The sequence below is a fragment of the Microcaecilia unicolor genome, chromosome 1, assembly GCF_901765095.1.
Source record: "Microcaecilia unicolor chromosome 1, aMicUni1.1, whole genome shotgun sequence".
In the NCBI taxonomy this organism is placed as follows: Eukaryota; Metazoa; Chordata; class Amphibia; order Gymnophiona; family Siphonopidae; genus Microcaecilia; species Microcaecilia unicolor.
This window is the reverse complement of record NC_044031.1, coordinates 432,410,658-432,431,449: the sequence shown is the minus strand read 5'-3', so window position 1 is coordinate 432,431,449 and position 20,792 is coordinate 432,410,658. Positions and strand designations below refer to the sequence as shown.

Sequence of the window (20,792 nt, the reverse complement as noted above, 5' to 3'; positions counted from 1 at the left end):
GTCAGACTCAAAAGAAACTTTCATCGGCGCCAGCTTCAATGGACAAATGAAAGCACCAAAGGCAGCCGGCAGCGGCAGGAGGACGCGGACCTCGGCTGGCGGGGGTTGGGGTCCCCCGCCAGCGAAGGTAGGCGAGCAACGGAGGGGGAGGGTTGGCAGCGGTAGGGGGGTCCAGGGCGAAATCTGCGGGGGCCCAGGCCCCTGAGGCCCCACGCAGATACGCCCCTGGTTACAACAACAGTAAAGATCAACCCATCTGGAAACAGGATAGCCTCCTGAAATTTGGCCATCTGTATTGTATAGAACAGTGTCTAAAAATGAGCACAAAATACAGAGTTTATAACTACTTTTGCTACCAGCTATAATAATTTTTAAGCTGTTTTAGTGATATTCAATTTTTATTTCATGATTTATATCTAGATATGGGAAGCGTACAAATAAATTAAAAAGCTGTCAAATAAGTAAAAAAAAAAATCCTTTGTCCTCCACCTTTTAACACTTTAGTGTCCAATATTTGAAAGGTATTAATCCGCAAACAAATCTTTTCCGGAGATGGGAAGGCGGTAGAACCAGAGGACATGAAATGAGATTGAAGGGGGGCAGACTCAGGAAAGATGTCAGGAAGTATTTCTTCACAGAGAGGGTGGTGAACGCTTGGAATGCCCTCCCGCGGGAGGTGGTGGAGATGAAAACGGTAACGGAATTCAAACATGCGTGGGATAGGCATAAAGGAATCCTGTGCAGAAGGAATGGACCCACAGAAGCTTAGCTGAAATTGGGTGGCGGGGTGAAGAGGGGTTGGTGGTTGAGAGGCTAGGATAGGGGAGGGCAGACTTATACGGGGTCTGTGCCGGAGCCGGTGATGGGAGGCAGGACTGGTGATTGGGAGGCGGGAAATACTGCTGGACAGACTTATACGGTCTGTGCCCTGAAAAAGACAGGTACAAATCAAGGTAAGGTATACACATATGAGTTTATCGTGGGCAGACTAGATGGGCCGTGCAGGTCTTTTTCTGCCGTCATCTACTATGTTACTGTGTTTCCGTAATAAGCCATATGGGAACAGACTGATGGGAACATTGGACACTAAAGGGTTAATGAACTGCCTGTCCAACTGGAACAGGTTTAGACTTTTTAAAGATGGACCAGAGGCAGTCCTTTATTTCTAATAATCTTTGCCTATTGTTTTCAATAGCGTTTGCTATTGTTTTGGATGAACTAAAACGGCGTCAAGCTTCGCCTACTATCTTCATCTCATATAGTGGACAAGATAGCCTATCTTAGGTTCACTTCGTCTCCTGTTCATCCAACCTCCTTGAAGAGAACCGGCTTCAGGTGTGTGACGTCATGTCGCCTGTTATTTCTGCAGCCTCTCACACTGTCTTCCGTTTGCTCTCCACCAACCAACGTGGTCTCCAACTGTCATAAACCGGATGTTGCGCTAGAGTGGGAGATTGGAGAGCGCTTGCGGGTTGTAGGCGGGGTAAAGAGAGAAAGATGATAGACCATGGAGATAGAAGGTGGTCTCCGGCAGCGGGTGGAGTGGGGTGCTTGGTGTGTGGGGGCGGTCTACACTGTCAGTGACTAGTATTTCTGCTTGTCGCCAGGCTGCACTTCCTGAGTGACCCACGCATGGCTGTGCAGATGGTCAAGTGTGGCCGTTTAAAGAGCCCTCGTTGTAAAAAGAGGACTGTTTTTCTTTTGAAGATCGTATGTTTCGTGGTTTTTGTCTTTGCCTTTTGCGAATTCCTGATTTACTACGCTGTGATAGCACAGTGCAGTTGGCCGGTGGTAAAGCTTGCGGTCCAGGGAGACCGAAAAGAGAGCGCCTCTGTCTTGAAGGCCATGTTCTTATCAGACACCCACCTGCTGGGAGAAATTACAGGACACTGGTTTGACAAACTTAGACGGTAAGGAAGGGTGGAATAGAGTGTGAATTTGGCTTCCAGTATTGTTCCTAGATTCGGATTACAATCCGAGCTCAAAGCAAGTTAATTCAGGGATACATAGAAACAAGATGGCAGGTAAGGGCCAAAAGGCACACACAGTCTGCCCATCCTCAGTAACCATCAACTCTCTTTCATAATGGATCTCACATGCCTGGCCTACGCTTTCTTAAACTCTGACACAGTCCCTTCTCCATTAATTTCCCTGTACGAATTAGCATATAATCTAGGCAGTGGAGGGTTAAGGGGTTTACCAAAGCAATATCAGTGACATTTAAACCCTGATGTCCCCTGTACTCAGCCTCCAGCTCTCATCACTAGGTGGCCGTGGCTGCTCCGATACCTAGGTGTATTTCATAACCAATTCTAGAAGTCGGAACAGCAGTCTACAATGCAGAACCTCAACTGTCTGTTGGGAACAGCTGTTTAGAAATAAATTAAAATTGAGGTGCATAATGCCTGCTTCAGGTGTTTTGATGTAGGTTAGTTCAGGGTACTGAGATACCAAGCTGAAAAATGAAATACTCAGAGATGAGTGTTTAGACAATTTTTCATTTTTGCATTTTTCATCCAGATTCCCTGTACAGCAGGGACGTACCCAGAACTTAATTTTGGAGAGGGCTGGGCCAAGCATTTTCTCTTGCACACCCAGCAGCTGCCACCACTGTGGCAGCATACCTTAGCTGGTGGGGATGCTCCAGTTCCGCCAACTGAAGAGATTTGCCATTTGCCTAAGCAGCAGGAAGCCGGTAGGTGCTCTAGCCTCTGAATGCAGCCACTTTCATGTGTGCTCAGTTTATTGCTAGCATCAGTGGCTAGAGCCAAGGAGGTTTAAAGACAGGTGATAGAGAGCATGCTTTAGCCATTATCTGGGCAGAAGCCACTAGGCGGAGCTTGCCATCATATTGATATGTCCCAAACAATAGCAAACTTGTAAGGTTTGTATTATTTTGCATTCTTTCTGTTAGGAGGGGATTCAGAGGTATCTAAGGGGAGTTGGAGGTAGGGGTGGCCCAAGGCAAGATGCTGCCCCCCCCCCCCCAGACCAAGTTTTGGCATCTTCCCCTTTCCTTCCCCATTCCCTGAGTTTACCATCTTTCCTCACATTCCATAATTGGCAGCAGCATCGATTCCCATACGCTGCCCTGCCACTGGCCTTTTCTCTACTGTGGCCTCCACTGAGGAAACAGGGTGTTACATCAGAGAGGTGGCCTCAGTAAAGAGAAGTGGTTGCCGGCAGCATATGGGAATTGCACCTGCCATAGGCGGCTTTTGGAACATGAAGAAAGAAGGTAAACTCGGGGAATGGGATGCAGGAAGGAAGGAAGGGAGGGGGAGAATGCTGCTCCTGAAAGAGTGCCACCTGAGGCCCCTGCCTCAGGTGGCCTAATGGTCAGGCTGCCCCTGGTTGGGGGAAGGGTTTTATTTAAAATATTTTGTCAATGCCCCAGCCCTTGCTTTGTTATTTACAATGCTGTATTGTAGATTTCAGTGCTGCTCTACTCACCTTTATTTTTGCTTATGATGACCATAAAGATATTTCTACATAAAACAATAGCAAACACTTATGACTGCCTATGTGTGGTTTATCTGTAAAAACAAATCTAAAGCTGTTCCAGTTGGATAGGCAGTGCCTTAAAATGTGGAGGATAAAGGATTTTTAAAAAATTTGACAGCATCCCATATGTACATATATTTAATGAAATAGAATTGGAAATCACTAAAACAGCATTAAAAAAATATTGTAGCTGGAAAGGCAGTGTCTCGTTCAAACATGCTCAGACACAAGTCTGTTATAAACACACATCAGATCCTACAAAATGTTACTAAACCCCATCTGATGTTAACAAACTAAAATGAAGTTGCTTCTTTCTCTATAACATCAGCAAAATTCGCCCTTTCCTCTCTGAGCACACCACCCGAACTCTCGTCCACTCTCTCATTACCTCTCACCTTGACTACTGCAACCTACTCCTCACTGGCCTCCCACTTAGCCATCTATCCCCCCTTCAATCCGTTCAGAACTCTTCTGCACATCTTATCTTCCACTGGACCGATATGCTCGTATCACCCCTCTCCTCAAGTCACTTCACTGTCTTCCAATCAGGTACTGCATATAGTTCAAGCTTCTCCTACTAACCTACAAATGCACTCAATCTGCAGTCCCTCATTACCTCTCTACCCTTATCTCCCCTTACGCTCCTACCTGAAACCACCGCTCACAGGACAAATCCCTCCTCTCTGTACCCTTCACCACCACCATCCAAAATATAGAACAGGAAAAGTTCTCTACGATGACGAATCACAGAAGGCAAAAGTAGAGACTAATAGACGATTCACCACTGCCAATTCCAGGCTCCGCCCTTTCTGCCTCGCCTCTCCCTATGCGTGGAATAAACTTCCTGAGCCCATACGCCAAGCCCCCTCCCTGCCCATCTTCAAATCCTTGCTCAAAGCCCACCTCTTCAATGTCGCCTTCGGCACCTAACCATTATACCTCTATTCAGGAAATCTAGACTGCCCCAATTTGATTGCCTGCACATTTTTTCCATTAGATTGTAAGCTCCTTTGAGCAGGGACTGTCCTTTGTTAAACTGTACAGCGCTGCGTAACCCTAGTAGCGCTTTAGAAATGTTAAGTAGAAGTAGTAGAAGTAAGGATGACACACAATCCTATTACTCAACAAATTTCTAGAAATAGAATCATGAATAAAGTATATTCTTGGTTCTGTTACAGATCTAACTCTGTATTGTAGCATGACTAATTCTCCACCTAACTCTCTTACCTGTGGGGTCCCACAAGGCTCAATATTGGCACTCATCCTATTTAACATCTTTGTCCTCATTCTGGCTGTATCAATACAGACACTGGGTCTAATTTAATTCATATACACAGATGACAAATTTTGACTGGTCTGGATCCCTCCCAAATGCAAGAGAGCTCTTAATAACAAACTCAATACTATTGTAACCTACTTAGAAGGTGACATATTAAACTAAACCCAAATAAGACAAAGACCCTCATCTTGTCACAGACAATGGATATTAATCTAGCCAGGCCCCCTCTCTATAGCTAACACAAGAATTGAAATTGTTGATTTCTTTAAGAATCCTAGGTCACAGCAGGAGACATCCTCACATTTAGCCAGGCTCTATCCAGGTCCAATTTCAAAATAACTAACAGTGTTGAGGGTATTTGCAGTTTCATCTGTAGAAGACACCAGAAAGGCAGTAAGGTCTAAACTATCCTCAGAAATCCATAATAAAGCATCCTTACTGCCTACACCAGCTTCTTAAAAAGTGGTAAATAAAAAAAAAATCGATATTAGTGGCATAGACAATATTGAAACATGAAGAACTTCTGTCATATATTGTTTTAAGCATTTCTTGAGCAGAAATTCCTGGTACCCATGGAAAATTTATCAGTTGCAAGTTCCTATGTCACACAGTATTCTTTAAATCATCATATTTACATGCCGAATTTAGGGATCCTTTTACTAAGGTGCGCTGATGATTATTGTGCTCGAAATAATATGTCCATCATATTCCTATGGGTGTCTTATCATTTAATGCATGCTAATCGTTAGTGTGCCTTAGTAAAAGGACCTCTTAAGTTGTCCTTAACTATAATATCAAGATTCTCCACCTTATCTTAGTTTCCAGATATTTAAATCAATTTTTCATAACCATTAATTGAGCCTCCTGTTTTTCAATTCTTTTTTTCCAAGGTTGAAACTTTAATCCTATTTTATATTAACTGCAACAGGCTTGCTGTGCGCCAGTCTGGAACTACCGCCAGACTACTGCAGGAGCCCGGCAGTAGTTCCCACCTCCAGCGTGTGCCATTTCTGGTGCTACAGTGGGTGGCGGTAAGTGCTCCCCCCTTGAAATGGCCACGCGGTCATTTCTTTTTGTGAAAAAAAAGACAGCCTTTACCTGCTGTGGTAAAAGGGGGCCTCAGCGTACGTCAAAAACACACGCTGATGCTAACACAGGCTCCTTTGCAGCTTAGTAAAAGGACTCCTTTGTTCCTGAAATAAAGTAGTAAATTTAAAACGTATGTGTTTCCTCAGGTTCCCTTTGTCTAATATTCCGTTTTGTTTAAAGATCAGAAACCAGTTACTATATATGCATTAATAGGGGAAATCAGGAGGGGGATGAATACTTTTTCATATGACTAAGGCACACTATGTTCTCACCCCCTCATTCTAGAACTGCCATTTGCATTCTTGCATTTAGAGAATACTGTCATTCAATTGGGTAAGTGTAGATTTAAGCCTGTAAATGGCAGCAGAGTGCTCTGTACTATTCTATGTGTAGGCATGCAACCTATTTAGGGGCCCTTTTCCTAAGCAGTGGTAGGGCTAACGCATGGGTAGCTTGTGCACAATCGGGGTAGCGTGGGTGCCTGGCGGTAACTTCAAAGTTGGCACGCGCTGTTTCCCATGGTAAAAAATATATTTCTATTTTCTTCTGCGGGAGGGGGGGGGGTTCTTGGCAATAATCTGCAGTACAGCCACATTGGTGCGTGCTGCCCGATTATCGCACGAGTAACATGCGAGCCCTTACTGCTAGATGGAAGTAAGGACTGAGGCAGTAAATAGCTGTGCACCACTTTTCATTTTTAGTGCACGGCCATTTACTGCCCCATTTTAAAAAAAGCCCTTTTTCTGAACTGTGGTAAAAAATGGCCCAGCGCGCTAATTTCATGTGCACACACACTAGTGCTGGCCACATTTTACCACGGCTTAGTAAAAGGACCCCTAAGTGCGTACATGTAAGGGGGCATTTACTGGGAGGAGAATGGGCAAGCAATCTGCGTGTGTCTAATAGTTAAGTGGGCAGCTTACAGAATAACATAAGTTATGCGTGTAACTGCCACATTTTGACACTCCCATTTACAGCTGCTATTGACATGACGTAAGTGGGTACGCCTTAATGTGGGCACATTAATGCCAGTTTAGGCTAGCATTCTATAATGGAATGGCACCAAGATGCTGTTACAGAATTAGTGCTCAGTGCCAGAGGTGTAGGTAGGTGGGCTGCAAGGGGATCAGCCACTCCCCGAAACAGATTTTGAATGAAATGGTGCCTGTGCAGATCGGTCCTTCAGCCTTGCACCAGCACCTGTTTTACAAAAGTTCTGCTCCCCCTGACATCAGAACCTGGCTTCGTTTCTGTTCAGTGTGCTGCATCTAAGCACTTAACTTCTAACGCCCAGACCGTCCCCCTTGGAGTGCTATATAAAAATGCTGTTACCCCTTTCTTACTGTATAGGAAAGCGTACCAAACTATGCCTCTGCATACTTTCTTGGGCTGTTTAATGTTAATTGTAGAGCTGCTTTTTTATTCTTGTTTCTGTAGGGAATGGCAAATGGAGCGATCCTTTCAGAGTGCAGTATGGCTGCTGCAGCCAGACATTGTCTTCATTCTAGGGGACGTGTTTGATGAGGGAAAGTGGAGCTTTCCTGAGGTACAACATTCAACATTGCATGTATTTATTTATTTATTACATTTGTACCCCGCGCTTTCCCGCTCATCGCAGGCTAGTAACAAGAGAATACAATATGTAGTATCAATATGTAGATAGATTAAAAAAAGTTTTGCATATCCTTTCAAAAGAAATAATGTAGATCGGTATTCAAAACGGAATATCCATCCAACTGCTGCCAGTATTTGTGGTCATTCAATGGCATTGTTTGGATAATGCTGCTGAATATCCTTACAAACCACTTTGGCTTGATCCAGATAGCAACAATTTTATTTTTTATTTTTTTTAACTTATACCCTGATGTAAGTGTGACTGGTGGTTGGCTATAGGAATCTACAGACACAAGCAGTTTGCAGTACAAAAACGAAACTTTATCAGAAGTAATTAAAGCAATACAGTCTGTTCCCCTGTCATAGACTCTTTCCAACCCTGGTCAGCAACCCCAATAACATTCACAGAAAATGAAGGCGCTCCTTTACCTCTGCAGTCTTCTTTTCCTTCTCATGTAAACCTCTGAGCTAGGGCCACTCCTTGCTTCCCTGGGACTCCCGCACAGATACTGCAGCCCAGCCAACAGGTTATGGAGAATTCCTTCACTTGGAGCCTCCCTCCAGGAGATCTGTGAACTCGGAATCTCTCTCATGGAGCCTCTTGCCTCAGGGCATTCCTGATTCTACACTCTCTCAGGGCATTTAACCTTCTTTCCCTCTGAGCCCCGCCCTTCTGACTCAGGACCTGCTTTTTGGCAGTTTAGTGCCACCTGCTTTCAGGCAGCTAAACTGCATCCTCAGCGCTACCTGCTGTAAGGTGTTTAACCTTCACTTTCAGTGAGGGAGTGTTCCCAGGGACATCTGCTTCTATACCACACATTCCCTCCCCTTAAGCTCAACCATACCAAGTTGAGCACTTGCCATACCCCAAGGCAACCTTTCTAGGGGTTGGAGGGTAGCACTCACTAGGGTATCTGGGGCTCCCACTGATACCTGGGGACCTCCAACCTGCCCTCAAGCCAAACCCAGACACCTATCCCTTACAGGCACTGTTCCTATCACTACCATGTGTACAGAGCACAGTAAGTACAGCAGCCATTGGGCCCCATCTTACCAGTAGCATTGCATCAGCAGGACTCGGCCATCCATCTCCCACTCTGGAGCCACGTACTCAGGCACTCGGCTCAGGGGAACAATCATGTCCCACAGTGATACCTGTCCTTCTCTCCACAGCTTCCGTCATGTCCATGAAGTACCTCACTCCAGAAGTCAGCAGTCTTAACTGTTGCTCCCACCTCTGGGGTGTCAGACTGACCATCCTTCTCAGTAGCTCTGACCTGATACTTTCAGTTCCAGCATCATCATCCGCTTTTGGGATTTCAACTCGCAGCGCTCTTGAAGTTGCACAAACTCTGGGCTAGCAATCTTTACTTCTTTCAGTTGCCTTTCCTTTCTCTTTCTCCTGGCATGTCTCAGCTGTTCCTCCAGTGTTTGCTTATACTTCAGCAACATAGCCTTTGCTTGAAACTCCTTTTTGAGCTGGGAATTCAAACTCTCCACCTCTTGTAATGGTTCTGGGTGAAACTTCAACATGAAACTCATAGGTTTCCCACTCTCTGAGAAGTTCACCATAAATTAGCTACTTCATTGTGGCTTCCTCATATGCCTGTAATAACTCACTTAATACTTGTGCATTCTTGGTGACTGTTCTTCAGAACCCAGGGACACTGAACCAGGGGTGTAGCCAGACTTCGGCGGGAGGGGGGTCCAGAGCCCAAGGTGAGGGGGCACATTTTAGCCCCCCCCTGGCGCCGCCGACCCCCCCCACCAACTTTGACCCCCCTGCCATTGCCGAACCCCCCCCCACCAACTTTGACCCCCCTGCCATTGCCATCCCCCCCCTGCCGATAACCCGACGACCATCCCTCCCGCTGCCGCAAGAGGAATTAGAAGGACTTTAAAGGCTGAACAATATATGCAGTCATCAGGAAGTCCTTGCCTAGCTGCGCTGGGTCATTGAAACCCAAATTTGTGCGGATATCGTATGGACTATGGAGTGATAGTAGTTGAAGGAGTTCCGTTTATTGGACTCTATTGGCGTTTTACATCGTTTTACATCACTCACTACTGGGGGAGAAAAAAACTGTTTGAACAGACGTATGGAACAGGAGAACGGTATAAGGACATAAAGACATGAACTTATGATCATGGTGAACGTATTCCTGTGTATGTAGTAGTGAGTTAATAGTGTGTTATATATGATATGCCTTTAAAGGGTATGTAGTAGGGTTGAATGATAAAGTGAAAGGCTGGTATGAGTGAGTTCCAGAGTCTGCAAAGAGGATTGAATATATATTTTATGGAAAAATTATAATTTATAATAAAGTTGGTGAAAAAGTGTAACAGGAGTATGTATAGTAGTAGGTTCCAGTAACTTAGCCAAGAAAGTTACCTCCTCAGTCAGCCCTCTCTGCATTTCTTTGAACTGGTCAGCTGGGACACTCTTTAACTGTCTTTGTAGTTCCTGCAACCTGCATGTTACTTATTTCTTTTCTGTTGCACAACTGGCTTTCTCGTCCGCCAGCATGTGGTACTCTCTTTTGAGCCAGGCTTCCTTGCAGTGCAGCTCTTCCATTTGAAGTTCCAGCTACCGGCACTGCTTAAATGACTGGCTAACTTCAGCCAAGGCCTTCTCCCTTTGCGCTTCTGCAACCTGGGTGAGCTTCTTTGCCTTCTCCACTTCAGCAAGCAGCCCCTCTGCCTACCTTTGCAACATCTAAGTAGAGGACTTCATACAGGTTACTTGCTCTTGCAGCTAGGTTGCCTCGTCTGTCTTCTGCTTTAGATAGCTCCTCAACTCTTTGACCTCCTGTTCTCGGTTATATTTTAGGGACAGGATTTCCTGGGTCTTAGCCTTTATTTGAACTCTCAGCCATGCATTATGGCTGTGTGACCACTCTCTCTCTTTTTCCAACTGCTCCTCTCTGTAGCTTAAAGAGATTTTCAAGGCCTGTAGCTTCTCCAGCCTTTCTTGTATTCCTCTCTGCAGTGTTCCTTCCCAGGGACTTGGTACCCAATTGCCTTATCATGGGCCTCAGCATTCAAATTAAAACTGAATAGAGAGAAGACCAAAGTAATGACAAGCCCCTTCCATCTGATATCCTGCAGCCATTTTGCAGTCAGCCAAACCAGATTCCCCTTGGAGCAAAGCATCAAAGTACTAGGAGTTATACTTGACCAAAATCTAACATTTGATGACCAAATAGTAACAGTCACTAAAGAGGATATTAGGAGCTCTGAAAAATTAAGAAGATTCAGTAACTTCTTCTTGATCTCAACCTTCCATCGTCTTGTCCAATTTCTGATATTATCCCAGCTAGACTACTGCAGCAGGTTATATGCAGGATGCAAAGTTGTGCCAAAAAAATAAATAAATATCAATTATACAAAATACGGTGGCGCGTCTAATTTTCAGGTCCCCATGCTACCACAAGGCCTCTCCCCTGTTACAAACACTCCACTGGCTCCCCTTAAAAGCCAGGATCAGCTTCAAGATTTCAGCTGTTGTTTTCACTATTCTCCAAGACTTATCCTCAGAGTACCTTATCACATTAATTGATCTCCCCCTGAGGAACACCTTAGCGGGCACTCGTAACTTTCTGACTCTCCACCACCCACACCACAAAGGACTATGCTACAAATCTATATATGCCACATGTTTCTCCTATCAACCAAGGAATGGAACACCCAACCGTCAAACATCAGAAGTATCACTGACTATCTAAACTTTTCATAAACTGCTAAAATCATATCTGTTCAAAACATTCATCACTGATGTAGGATAATTATGTTGACAATCATAACCTAGTCCTCCCAATACCTATCACTAGACTTCAAGCAACTGCATCCACACCTGATCGCTATGTCAGGTCACTTCCAACATCACTGAACAATAACACTAGGCTCATACGTACTAAAGGTTAACTTATGTTGTTCAGAATAACACTTCACAATTTGTTCATCTTTTTCAATGTATATCTTACATACAACTTTTTATTGCTGTTTCACAGTTATTTCACTGTTATACTGCTGGTTACTGTTGCATACCAAGCATACTGTTACAATGTAAGATACACACGTTATTGGTTACTATTGTTTATTGTTAACTGTAAGCGACACACATTGTTACTGTTCATTTGTTACGATGTAAGCCACATTGAACCAAACATGTTGGAAAATGCGGGATATAAAAATGAATAAATGGAAATCTCTTCCACCTGCTGTTCAAGGGGTCTCCTGAGCTCTGTTTTCTCCACTTCCATGCACTGCAACATGACTCTTGTTCTCCGATTCCTTCACCTTGACTTTGCAACTGGCCCTTAACCTCTACCAGTTGTTGTTGGAGGGTCTTCTTTTCCTCCTGTAATTGACCAGCCTACACAGTGGCTTGCTGCAACTCTTCATCCACAGGGCTGGCGGAACCCGGTAAGTGTGGTGAATATGGCAGAGGGGCGCCGACCTCTGGAGGGCACCCCCACAAGCCATGCTTACTGCCGCCTGGGCGGCTCACAGTTCCAGCCCAGCTGCAGGCAGCTCTCGTATCCCATCTGCCCGCCCTCAGCTCCCCGACAGCTCTCCTTTCGTTCCTGCCACCCTGGGGGGGTTTAAATCTTTTATTTTACCTCAACTTGCGGTGGTGGCGGTGAAAGCAACAGGCTCGCCTCTAGCCTTCCTCTGATGTAACTTCCTGTTTCTGCGAGGGCGGGACATTGAAAGGGAAGGCTCGAGGCAAGCCTGCTGTTTTCACTTCCGCCGCAAGTTGAGGCCAAATAAAAGATTTAAACCCCATAGGGCGGCAGGAATGAAAAGGGGGATGTTGCCGGAGAAGAGGGTGGGCAGGTGGGGCTGGGGTTGGAACCGGAACTCAGGGGCTGAAAAGGGGGGTAGGTGGGGGCTGGGGTGAATCACTGGACATGGATGAGAGGGGAGGATGGGGCAAAGGAGAATCGCTGGACATGGATGGGAGGGGAGGGCAGAGGAGAATCGCTGAACATGGACTAGAGGGGAAGATAGGGGAGAGAGGAGAAATCGCTGGATATGGATGGGCTGAGAGGGGAGGGCAGAGAGAATCGCTGGACATGGATGGGAGGGGAGGGCAGGGGAGAGAGGAGAAATCACTGGACATGGAGGGGATGGCAGGGCTCAGGGAGAGAGGAGAAATCGCTGGACATGGGGGGGAGGGCAGGGGAGAGAGGAGAATTTGCTGGGCATAGATGGAGGGGGGCAGGGGAAAGAGGAGAGTTGCTGGACATGGATGGATAGATGGATGGAGGGGAGAAAAGGGGAGAGAGGAGAGTTGCTGGACATGGATGGAGGGGAGGGCAAGGGAGAGGAGAGTTGCTGGACATGGATGGAGGGAAAGGCAGGGGGAGGGGAGAGAGGAGAGCTGCTGGACATGAATGGATGGAGGGGAGGGCAGGAGAAATTCTGGACATGGATTGAGGGGAGGGAAGACAGGAAGGAGATGCACATGGAGAGAAGAGAGGGAAGAGAGGAAGTAAGATGAACGTGAATGGAGAGGAGAGAGTAGAAATGCTGGACTTGGATGGGGGGGGGGGAGAGGAAAAATGCTGGACATGGAGGAGAGGGAAGAGAGAGGAAGGAGATGCATACTGATGGAGATGAAGGAAAAGGAAGAGAGGAGAAAAACTGCACATGGATGGAGAAAATAGGTAGAAGCTGGACCCACTCTATACCTCCTCCAGTCAAGTCTGTGGAGGACCCAGCTTTTACCTATGGATGTAGGGCAAGAAATGAAAAAGAGAAATAAATGGAAAGGAAGCCCTGAAAACGGAGTTAAGAGAACAAATAGAGAGCATCAGAATCAGATACTGGGACCAAAATGATCAGAAAAGTAAAGTCACCAGACAACAAAGGTAGAAAAAAAATCATTTTATTTTCATTTTAGTTTTTGGAATATGACCAATTTGAGAATTTACATCTGCTGTCTTATTTTGCGATGTATAGCAACGTGCTTCTTTCTGTTTTTTTCTGGTATTGTGCTGCATGCAGAGTCTAACTTCTTAGGATTTCAGGTTACTTTTTGAAGAATTTGAAGAGGGGGCTGTATCTGTTTTGCATGTGTGACTGCAAGGCCTAGTGTCTGAATAGGAACTGTTTGTTAGGTTCATGAGATTTTGATAACATATTGTTTCAGATTTGGCAAGACTGTTCTCCTAATTCCTGGTCAGTATGCTAATTTGGTTTGTGTCACTTTGGGTATACTGGAACTGTAACAGCTTACAGAAGTTATTTATAATGAAAAAAAGCCCACAAGTTATTTTTCTTCTCCTATACTGGTGTAATATTTTCAATGATGCCTGTTTATATGTGCCATGGCTGGTAAAAGGGTTGTGGCTACTGTGGGTGTGACTACTGTAGGGGCGGGGCCATAGTGATCCCATCCCTGGATGGGTAGGGGGCGCCGACTAATAGGCTGCAGAAGGGCGCCAGAAACCTAGCACCGGCTCTGTTCATCCAGTTTTTTAATCCAGCAGTTGTGCTCCAGTTTACTATCTAGATCCCGAGATGGGTCCTGAACCTCTACTGGGTGATCTTCAAGGGGTTCTGTCTCTTCCCCTGGCTGAGACACCATGGCAGACAGCCAATCTGGGTCTTCAGTCACCTCTAGACTACAGTAGTTGACTCCTTTCCAGCTCTTGGGTTGCACATGAGACAGGCATTTAACTTCTACCTGTTGTCCATGACAGGTCCTTTTTTTCCTTCTTGGGGCTTCTGGGCCTGGGTTTCAACTTACTCCTTCACCCAGGCATCACTTTCCCTTGGTCCCCAGCCATTTGTCTGCTTCTGGCTTCCTGCCTTTGTCAGGGCACTTAACCTCCTAAAGTCCTTTGACTTCTGGCAGGTCACTTAACTTGCTCCCTCTTGGAGATTCCTTCATCTTCCTTCCTCCTGGTGCCTTTTTGGCTACCTCAGTAGGTTATCTGCCAGTCACCCCTTGTGACTGCTTCATGGCCCTCTTTTTGTTCTTTCCCTGGTCCTAGCCGTACCCCACTCACATGGCCGGTAGTCCAGTGAATTTACAGGGTATTGCTGCTTGTCTAACCAGGTTTCCTGTCACTCCTGGTCCCAAATGCCCATCTTGGATTCTTACTTCTTGAATCCTTAAGATACACTCACTGGTCCCCCACCAGTATATGCTAGAGTGCTGATCCACTCCAGGATTTCCAACTGCTTTAGTTGCAGCTTTTCGGGCAGCAGTTTAGCCTTTAATACTTCTCTCTGCACAGCTTGTAACTTCCATTCCAAACCAGGTACCTGGACTGCCCCAGTTAAAGCTCCCCTGGCAGAAGTTCCGTGGTCAGAAACCCCAATAACATTCACAAAAAATGAAGGTACACCTTTACCTTTGCAGTCTTCTGCTTCTTCTCATGTAAACCTCTGAGCTAGGGCCAGTCCTGGCTTCCCTGGGGCTGCAGTACCTAACACATTAGGGAGAATTCCTTCATTTGGAGACTCCCTCCAGGAGATCTCTGAACTCAGAATCTCTCTCCTGGAGACCTCTTGCCTCAGGGCTTCACTGGTTGTACACTCTCAGGGCATTCCTCAGTCTGCCCACTACCCATCCTTCTCTTTTCTCCTCCTTTTACCTATATTTCCCTCTCCCTTTCAATCCTGCCCCAGCTTGTCCCATACTCTCTACCCTTGTTGCCACCATGAACCCTTTACCTCCAACCCCCCCCCTTCTACCCCCCCCCCTTGCCCCTATTCTTTTCTCTGATCATTTCAAAACAAGACCTCACACCATCTCACACTTACCTCTTTGGCTCCTCTATTCCCACCCCTTCTCTCTTACATCTTGTTTCCTAAAGTCCTCTCTTTTCACCTTTCATCTGACCGAGCCGAAAAAAGGCATTGGACTTCATCTTGGAGGTAGGAGAAGGGCCCTGTTGTTATGGTGACCTGACCTCTCTTTTTTTCTGCATTCAGTGGCCTGAAATAAAATCTTTACAATCTTTATTTCACTCATGAAGGGAAGTAAATATAGTAGGGGAGGAGAGTTTTAGAAGGACCACAATTAACTGTAGCAGACTACCTGAAAACAGTAGAATGACCACAGTGAGATATGTTCAGCTTTTATAAAAAAGAAATGAGAGGGGCTATGTTTAGAGGAAAGAGAAGACATACATTTTTGTCTAAGGAAGGTACATAGATCTGGAGCACTGCATTCATTTCTTGTAATGTATAAATGTATAAATTGTATGAATTGCATTTATTTCTTATAATGTATAAATTCTGCCGCTAAGTTGTTTAAATACAACTGTACTGTGTTTCCACTGTTTCTCTAGGCATGGGAGGATGATGTTAGGAGGTTTCACAAGATGTTCCGGCATCCAGCTCACATTGAGCTGGTGGTGCTTGTTGGCAATCATGATATTGGCTTTCATTATGAGTAAGTATTTAAGAGGATTGAATGTAAGATAAGCAAATGAGTGAAAACACTACCCTGGAGTATCTGGTCTTTCTACCTAAGAGGCTAAATTTGGCTTCCAGAACCTCCATGCCACATTTTCCTATGTCATCGGTACCCACATGTACAAAGATAGCTGGCTCCTCCCCAACACTATCTCTAATCCTATGTAGGTGACGCATGCTTAACTTTCGGTGTGGCATTTACGCCTGCTGAAACCTGGTATAAACGCTGGCATGCAACTAATAGCGTATAAATGACTGTATTTTATAACATTGCGCCTAATTTATGGGAATGCCCCGACCCAGTTATACTGTTCCCATGGTCACACACCCTTTTTAGTTGTGTGCTATGAAATTTAGGCACACATTTTATAGAATAGGGAATGGGGCAGATCTGCACGCAAACTCAAATGAGTGCCAATTAACACCAATTATTGATTAACGGATCATTAGTTTACATGCAGATCTGGGATGCATGCCCAACTTTGGGCAACCTATATAGAATCCGGGGAATAATGGTCACAAATTGTTACCTGCTATTAAAATAGTATATGATGGACTTCCGGTGGAGCTGCCGGCCAAAATGGCCGCCGCACATTGAGCTCCGCAAAGTCGCGATCGGGACCTCCAATAAATCAGCTGTTTTCAGCCCCCATTAAGGTCCAGCTAGAGGACGGGTAACGAGGGAGGAAAAGAGAAGGCGATCCGACTCCCTGGGAGGGGAAACAATACAAGCGGCAAACCGCAGCGGCGCGAACTGGCAATAGCGAGTCTCCCTTCCCCCATACCACGCGGCGAGAAGCGGAAGCCAGAGGAATACCCGAACGCAGACCGCTACAGGATCGGAGCACAGGGACAGATCGGGCAACGTTTTTACATGCCGGAAAAGTGAGTCCTTATCGAGGCAGAGGGTGCTGGCAACGGATGGTGGATCTGTGACCGGGAGGATAGACAGCGAGAGAGCTGGAACCGATGCAAACAGCAGTGGAAGAGGGGGAAGGAGAGGGCATAGCGCAATGTAAGTAGCACAGACTTTAAAAATCATATTCACCAGAGACAATAGCTGGCACAGTTGCTTCAATGACTGCAGTAAGATCAACAGAAGACGATGAAAGCAGGATAAAGCAGAATTAAGAGAGCAGCCTGGAATTTAAAGAGACAGGAACACCCTTCCTCAACAGCTCTACTTTCAGTCTTGGAAAGACTTGTAGGAGGTGAAAAACAACATCAGCCCTTATAGGGCGGCTGAAATAGTGGAGCAGAATTAGTTTTCTACCATATAGAGGACAAAAGAGTGCCTGGGAAGCTATTCGGATTTAAAGACAGTAAAATTTTAAAAGCACTCATTTATTATATTGTGCATGGCGACCCGAGGGTCCAAAAAAGAGCCGGAAAAATCTAAAGGAGGAGGCTCAAAGATGGCGGAGAAAAATTCCCCGTCGTCACCATCGGTGAGTTCCGCCTGGGCTTCGGAAATAGTGGCGGAAGTTAAGCTAGCGGTGGAGGACACTCTAAATCACCAACTTCAACAAATAATGGACAAGTTGGATGGCATGGATCAACGGTTCACTACATTCACAAAAGACTTCCAGGAGGTCCAGCAGAGACTGGGAGAAGTGGAAACATCAGCACAAGAATCCTCCACGGCAATAGAAGGACTTACTAAAAAAGTAGCAGCCTTGGAAGATAAAGTGGATGATTTGGAGAACCGCTCTCGACGGAATAACCTCAGACTGGTAGGAATACCAGAATCAATAAAAGAGGGGGATCTGAGAGAATATCTGGAGTCCTGGCTTGCTAAGATGTTGCACAATGAAAATACAACTGGACCCCTAAGAATAGAACGAGCACATCGTTTAGGACCCAGGAAGATGCCCAACGACCGACCGAGAGTGGTTATCCTGCGTATGCTCCACTACCAACATAAAATGGCGCTACTCACTGCTCTTAGGAAAGGAGCAACACTCGAGCTAGAGGGTCATAAAATACTATGCTTTCAAGACTATTCTACTAAAGTCTCTCTTTTGCGCAAACAGTATTCGCAGGTCTGTGGAAGACTGCATAAACTACAAATCCGTTTTGGTCTATTATACCCAGCGAAACTACGCATTCAACATAATGGTGTGGTGAAGTTTTATGAAACAGTGGAGGCAGCTCAAGCGTTTGTGGATCAGCTGGAGAAAGACAGACCGAGTCCTTCCACAGACAAGTAGACTTTGTTGGTGAGAGGAAAACTTGAATAATGGCGAACAGGGTGGTCAAAGAGTTGATACTTGCTTCTGTTGAAATTGAGTTAAATTTCTTTGAAATGGTTAATGTTGTTAATGTTGTCATTGAAGTTCCATTGCATACAAAAGGGGGGGAGACTGGATACATACATGTTAAAAGGGGTCCCCGATCGGAGACACGGAAGTTGAGCACCTTAGGTGCCCAAAGAAGTAGGGGAAGACAGAGGTTGGGTGGGATAAGGGTGGGCTAGGGGAGGATTTTTTGAGGAACTATAGCTTCATGGGCAGTTTGGAGAAACAGGGGATATACAGTTGGTTAAGAGCCACATTGGGAACTTCACGATATAGAGAGATACTAAAAGGACAGCGAGGGGGGTATTGGCTGGGATGCCCCCATCGCTCAATACGTGCAGGTCTCCATTTGGTGTATAATCTGAACAATGAGTTCACGTAATGGCACTTAAGATGGTGACCTGGAACGTGGGTGGCATCTCCTCGCCGATTAAGAGACAAAAGATACTCCAAGCATTACACAAACAAAAAGTAGACATAGCTTTCCTTCAAGAGACGCATTTGAACGCGAAAGAACATGAGAAATTACGTAGGTGGTGGGTTGGAGATTACTACGAATCCCCGGCGCAAGCCAAAAAAGCAGGAGTTATAATATTAATCAAAAAAGGGATTCAAGTCCATACTCATAAGATTGTTGCAGATGCGGAGGGCAGATATGTACTTGTACACTTAACAATAGAACGACAAACAGTAGTGTTGTGCAATGTATATGCCCCCAACACGTATAATAAAACTTTTTACAAAAAACTCCTGCAACACCTAACAGGCTTTGATGGAATTCCCATGCTAGTAGGGGGAGACTTTAATGCAGTGGCTGATCCTAGGTTGGATAGATCACATGGGGAGAAGAGGGGGTCGGGGTCGGATTCGAGAGGTATAAATATGTTAAGTGAGGTCCTAGACTTGGTGGATGTGTGGCGGACTCTGCACCCATTAGAACGGGATTTTACCCATTTGTCCCGCGCACATGCCACCATGTCACGAATTGACTACATATTCCTTTCACGCAATTTATTTACAAGGCTGCGGGAGACAGACATAGGTCCCATAAAAATATCTGATCACGCGATGGTAACTGCAGTACTGGAGCCACCCGAGCCCGCACCAGGACAATTTCAATGGAGATTCCCTACTCGGCTGTACACTGACAGAACATTTCTAAACTACATAACACAGAAGTATAAGTATTTTCAAGAAACTAACCAGGAGCATAGGGACAACCCAATTTTATACTGGGATACAGCTAAAGCCGTACTACGGGGAGAGATTATAGCATACACGAGTCATCAAAAAAGGGTACGGGAGAAGGAGTTGTTTAGATTAGAAAAAGAAGTAACAAGAGTGCGGAAAGCATATGGGCGACATCATAGTTTGCAACTTAAAGCCCAACTTTTAGAATTGCAGCAGGCCCTAAATGAAGGGATTCATCAAAAGGCCCAAAAAAATTATGCTTATTACAGATACCAACTATACAAATATGCCAACAAAAATAGTAGGATGCTCGCAAGGTTGTCAAAATCTAGGCAAGGGCCCTCAAAAATAGACGCCTTGTATTCTCCTAGTGGGGTATTAGAGAATACGGATGTTCAAATCAATAAAATCCTGGTAGACTATTACACGCATTTATACTCGCCCCCTGATCCACCCCCGTTAGATAGCGAGATATACTTCAGTAGACAAGACAACGTCCGAGTGGACCCGGACGGTCTGGCTATGTTAAATGCCCCCATAACAAATGACGAAGTAGCGTGGGCAATACAGCAGGGTCCTTTGGGGAAGGCCCCAGGCCCAGATGGATATAGAGGGGAATTCTATAAAATGCTGAGGGAGGAGGTGGCACCACCACTCACAGATATGTTTAATACCATAGTGCAGGATCAACGAATGCCTCCCTCCTTACGACTAGCACAAATTATAGTAATACCGAAGCCGGGACGCGATACGAAGAAACCAGAATCCTATAGGCCGATTTCGCTTCTTAATTATGAGGCCAAATTATACGCTAAAGTCTTAGCCAACCGATTAGCCCGTATATTGCCAGATATTGTTGAGGAATCGCAAGTGGGTTTTGTGCAGGGCAGAAGTATTACCAAGAATATCAGGAAAATACTTACAACGTTGGAGGTAGTATCTAACCAGGCCATACCATCCGTGTTAGTCAGCTTTGATGCCGAAAAGGCATTTGATAGAGTGGTGTGGGATTTTTTGTTTGGGACGTTAGAAGCATATGGAATAAGCGGGTTTTTTCAGGAGGCAATACGGGCGTTATACTATCTTCCACAGGCCCAAATGTGGGTTAATGGAATACTATCTGCCCCTTTCTCGATATATCGGGGAACTAGACAAGGCTGTCCACTGTCACCGTTGCTATTCGTATTAACATTAGATCCCTTGATCAGAGATATTCAAGGGACGCCTGATGTGAAGGGAGTGGCGGTGGGCGCAGAAACGTTCAAGATCGCAGCATTTGCAGACGACCTATTAGCTCATCTGACTAATCCAAGTACATCATTGGCAGCTTTATTAGAATGTATGGTAGAATATGGGGATTTCTCAGGTTTTAAGTTAAATTT

The 20,792-nt window shown here is 45.4% G+C and overlaps 1 protein-coding gene across 1 annotated transcript in view; it reads left to right on the top strand.

The window, feature by feature from the left end:
• The first annotated feature begins 1,501 nt into the window (after positions 1–1,501).
• Positions 1,502–20,792, top strand: part of MPPE1 (metallophosphoesterase 1) — a 71,038-nt gene continuing 51,747 nt past the window's right edge. The window contains exons 1-3 of the mRNA XM_030212281.1: positions 1,502–1,910; positions 7,310–7,418; positions 15,796–15,899. Of these exons, the coding sequence (XP_030068141.1) occupies positions 1,633–1,910; positions 7,310–7,418; positions 15,796–15,899 (491 nt within the window). The 5' untranslated portion in view covers positions 1,502–1,632. The remainder of the gene's footprint in view (positions 1,911–7,309; positions 7,419–15,795; positions 15,900–20,792) is intronic.